A 3,141-nucleotide genomic window follows, 5' to 3' on the forward strand; every position below is an offset into this window, starting at 1 on the left:
CTCTCTGCTTGCGAGTTCTCTCCCTCTGGTGATCCCCGGGGTCTCTGCTTGCGAGTACTCTCCCTATGCTGATCCCTGGCTCTCTGCTTGTGAGTTATTTCCCTCTGTTGATCCCTGGCTCTCTGCTTGCGAGTTCTCTCCCTCTGCTGATCCCCTGGTTCTCTGCTTGTGAGTTCTCTCCCTCTGGTGATCCCTGGCTCTCTGCTTGTGAGTTCTCTCCCTCTGCTGATCCCTGGGGTCTCTGCTTGCGAGTTCTCTCTCTCTGCTGATCCCCAGGGTCTCTGCTTGTGAGTTCTCTCCCTCTGCTGATCCCCGGGGTCTCTGCTTGCGAGTTCTCTCCCTCTGCTGATCTCAGGCTCTCTGCTTGCGAGTTCTCTCCCTCTGCTGATCCCCGGGGTCTCTGCTTGCAAGTTCTCTCCCTCTGTTGATCCCTGGCTCTCTGCTTGCGAGTTCTCTCCCTCTGTTGATCCCTGGCTCTCTGCTTGTGAGTAATTTCCCTCTGTTGATCCCTGGCTCTCTGTTTGTGAGTTCTCTCCCTCTGCTTATCCGCGGGGTCTCTGCTTGTGAGTTCTCTCCCTCTGCTGATCTCAGGCTCTCTGCTTGCGAGTTCTCTCCCTCTGCTGATCCCCAGGGTCTCTGCTTGCGAGTTCTCTCCCTCTGCTTATCCCCGTGGTCTCTGCTTGTGAGTTCTCTCCCTCTGGTGATCCCTGGCTCTCTCCTTGTGAGTTCTCTCCCTCTGCTGATCTCAGGCTCTCTGCTTGCAAGTTCTCTCCCTCTGCTGATCCCCGGGATCTCTGCTTGCGAGTTCTCTCCCTCTGCTGATCCCTGGCTCTCTGCTTGTGAGTTCTTTCCCTCTGTTGATCCCTGGCTCTCTGCTTGCGAGTTCTCTCACTCTGCTGATCCCTGGCTCTCTGCTTGTGAGTTCTTTCCCTCTGTTGATCCCTGGCTCTCTGCTTGCGAGTTCTCTCCCTCTGCTTATCCCTGGGGTCTCTGCTTGTGAGTTCTCTCCCTCTGCTGATCCCTGGGGTCTCTGCTTGCGAGTTCTCTCCCTCTGCTGATCCCTGGCTCTCTGCTTGTGAGTTTTTTCCCTCTGTTGATCCCTGGCTCTCTGCTTGCGAGTTCTCTCCCTCTGCTTATCCCTGGGGTCTCTGCTTGTGAGTTCTCTCCCTCTGCTGATCCCCAGGGTCTCTGCTTGTGAGTTCTCTCCCTCTGCTGATGCCCAGTTCTCTGCTTGAGAGTTCTCTCCCTCTGCTTATCCTCGGGCTCTCTGCTTGTGAGTTCTCTCCCTCTGCTGATCTCAGGCTCTCTGCCTGTGAGTTCTCTCCCTCTGCTGATCCCCGGGGTATCTGCTTGCGAGTTCTCTCCCTCTGCTGATCCCTGGCTCTCTGCCTGTGAGTTTGCTCCCTCTGCCCTTGCCCAGTTCTCTGCTTGAGAGTTCTCTCCCTCTGCTTATCCTCGGGCTCTCTGCTTGTGAGTTCTCTCCCTCTGCTGATCCCCGGGGTATCTGCTTGCGAGTTCTCTCCCTCTGCTGATCCCTGGCTCTCTGCTTGTGAGTTCTCTCCCTCTGATGATGCCCAGTTCTCTGCTTGAGAGTTCTCTCGTCTGCTTATCCTCAGGCTCTCTGCTTGTGAGTTCTCTCCCTCTGCTGATCCCTGGGGTCTCTGCTTGCGAGTTCTCTCTCTCTGCTGATCCCCAGGGTCTCTGCTTGTGAGTTCTCTCCCTCTGCTGATCCCCGGGGTCTCTGCTTGTGAGTTCTCTCCCTCTGCTGATCCCCGGGGTCTCTGCTTGCGAGTTCTCTCCCTCTGCTTATCCCCGGGGTCTCTGCTTGTGAGTTCTCTCCCTCTGCTGATCCCCGGGGTCTCTGCTTGTGAGTTCTCTCCCTCTGCTGATCTCAGGCTCTCTGCTTGCGAGTTCTCTCCCTCTGCTGCGCCCCGGGGTCTCTGCTTGTGAGTTCTCTCCCTCTGTTGATCCCTGGCTCTCTGCTTGTGAGTTCTCTCCATCTGCTGATCCCCGGGGTCTCTGCTTGTGAGTTCTCTCCCTCTGCTTATCCTCGGGCTCTCTGATTGTGAGTTCTCTCCCTCTGCTGATCCCTGGCTCTCGGCTTGTGAGTTCTCTTCCTCTGCTGATGCCCAGTTCTCTGCTTGAGAGTTCTATCCCTCTGCTTATCCTCGGGCTCTCTGCTCGCGAGTTCTCTCCCTCTGCTGAACTCCGGGGTCTCTGCTTGCGAGTTCTCTCCCTCTGCTGATCTCAGGCTCTCTGCTTCCGAGTTCTCTCCCTCTGCTGATCTCAGGTTCTCTGCTTGTGAGTTCTCTCCCTCTGTTGATCCCTGGCTCTCTGCTTGTGAGTTTTCTCCCTCTGTTGATCCCTGGCTCTCTGCTTGCGAGTTCTCCCCCTCTGCTGATCCCCGGGATCTCTGCTTGCGAGTTCTCTCCCTCTGCTGATCCCCGGGGTCTCTGCTTGCGAGTTCTCTCCCTCTGCTTATCCCCGGGGTCTCTGCTTGTGAGTTCTCTCCCTCTGGTGATCCCTGGCTCTCTGCTTGTGAGTTCTCTCCCTCTGCTGATCTCAGGCTCTCTGCTTGCAAGTTCTCTCCCTCTGCTGATCCCCGGGGTCTCTGCTTGCGAGTTCTCTCCCTCTGCTGATCCCTGGCTCTCTGCTTGTGAGTTCTTTCCCTCTGCTTATCCCCGGGGTCTCTGCTTGTGAGTTCTCTCCCTCTGCTGATCCCCGGGGTCTCTGCTTGTGAATTCTCTCCCTCTGCTGATCCCTGGCTCTCTGCTTGTGAGTTCTTTCCCTCTGTTGATCCCTGGCTCTCTGCTTGTGAGTTCTCTCCCTCTGCTGATCCCCTGGCTCTCTGCTTGTGAGTTCTCTCCCTCTGCTGATGCCCAGCTCTCTGCTTTATTCTCGGCTGCCTCTCATTTCTCGTGTCCATATGAAAGTTAAATCTGCACCCCCCTCCCGTCCCTAACCCTAAGATCAGTCAAACCTGCGCATTTTATATTCCTTCCAGACTTGTAATGCCATCTCTCGTTGTATGAAGAGTCGACTTTGGGAGAGGCATCTCTGCGGGTGTGAGGCATCCCTGCGGGTGTGAGGCATCTCTGCGGGTGTGAGAGGCATCTCTGGGGTGTGAGAGGCATCTCTGCG

At 56.2% G+C, this 3,141-nt stretch overlaps 1 protein-coding gene across 1 annotated transcript; it reads right to left on the reverse strand.

Annotated features, from left to right (window-relative positions):
* Positions 1-2,044: 2,044 nt before the first annotated feature.
* LOC138489557 (octapeptide-repeat protein T2-like) lies at positions 2,045-2,926 on the reverse strand. The gene has a single exon (XM_069617282.1). The coding sequence runs from the start codon at positions 2,924-2,926 to the stop codon at positions 2,045-2,047; it is 882 nt and encodes a 293-aa protein (XP_069473383.1).
* Between the last annotated feature and the right edge of the window lie 215 nt (positions 2,927-3,141).

This window comes from Ambystoma mexicanum, chromosome 9 (assembly GCF_040938575.1).
Source record: "Ambystoma mexicanum isolate Mex_15411 chromosome 9, UKY_AmexF1_1, whole genome shotgun sequence".
NCBI lineage: Eukaryota > Metazoa > Chordata > Amphibia > Caudata > Ambystomatidae > Ambystoma > Ambystoma mexicanum.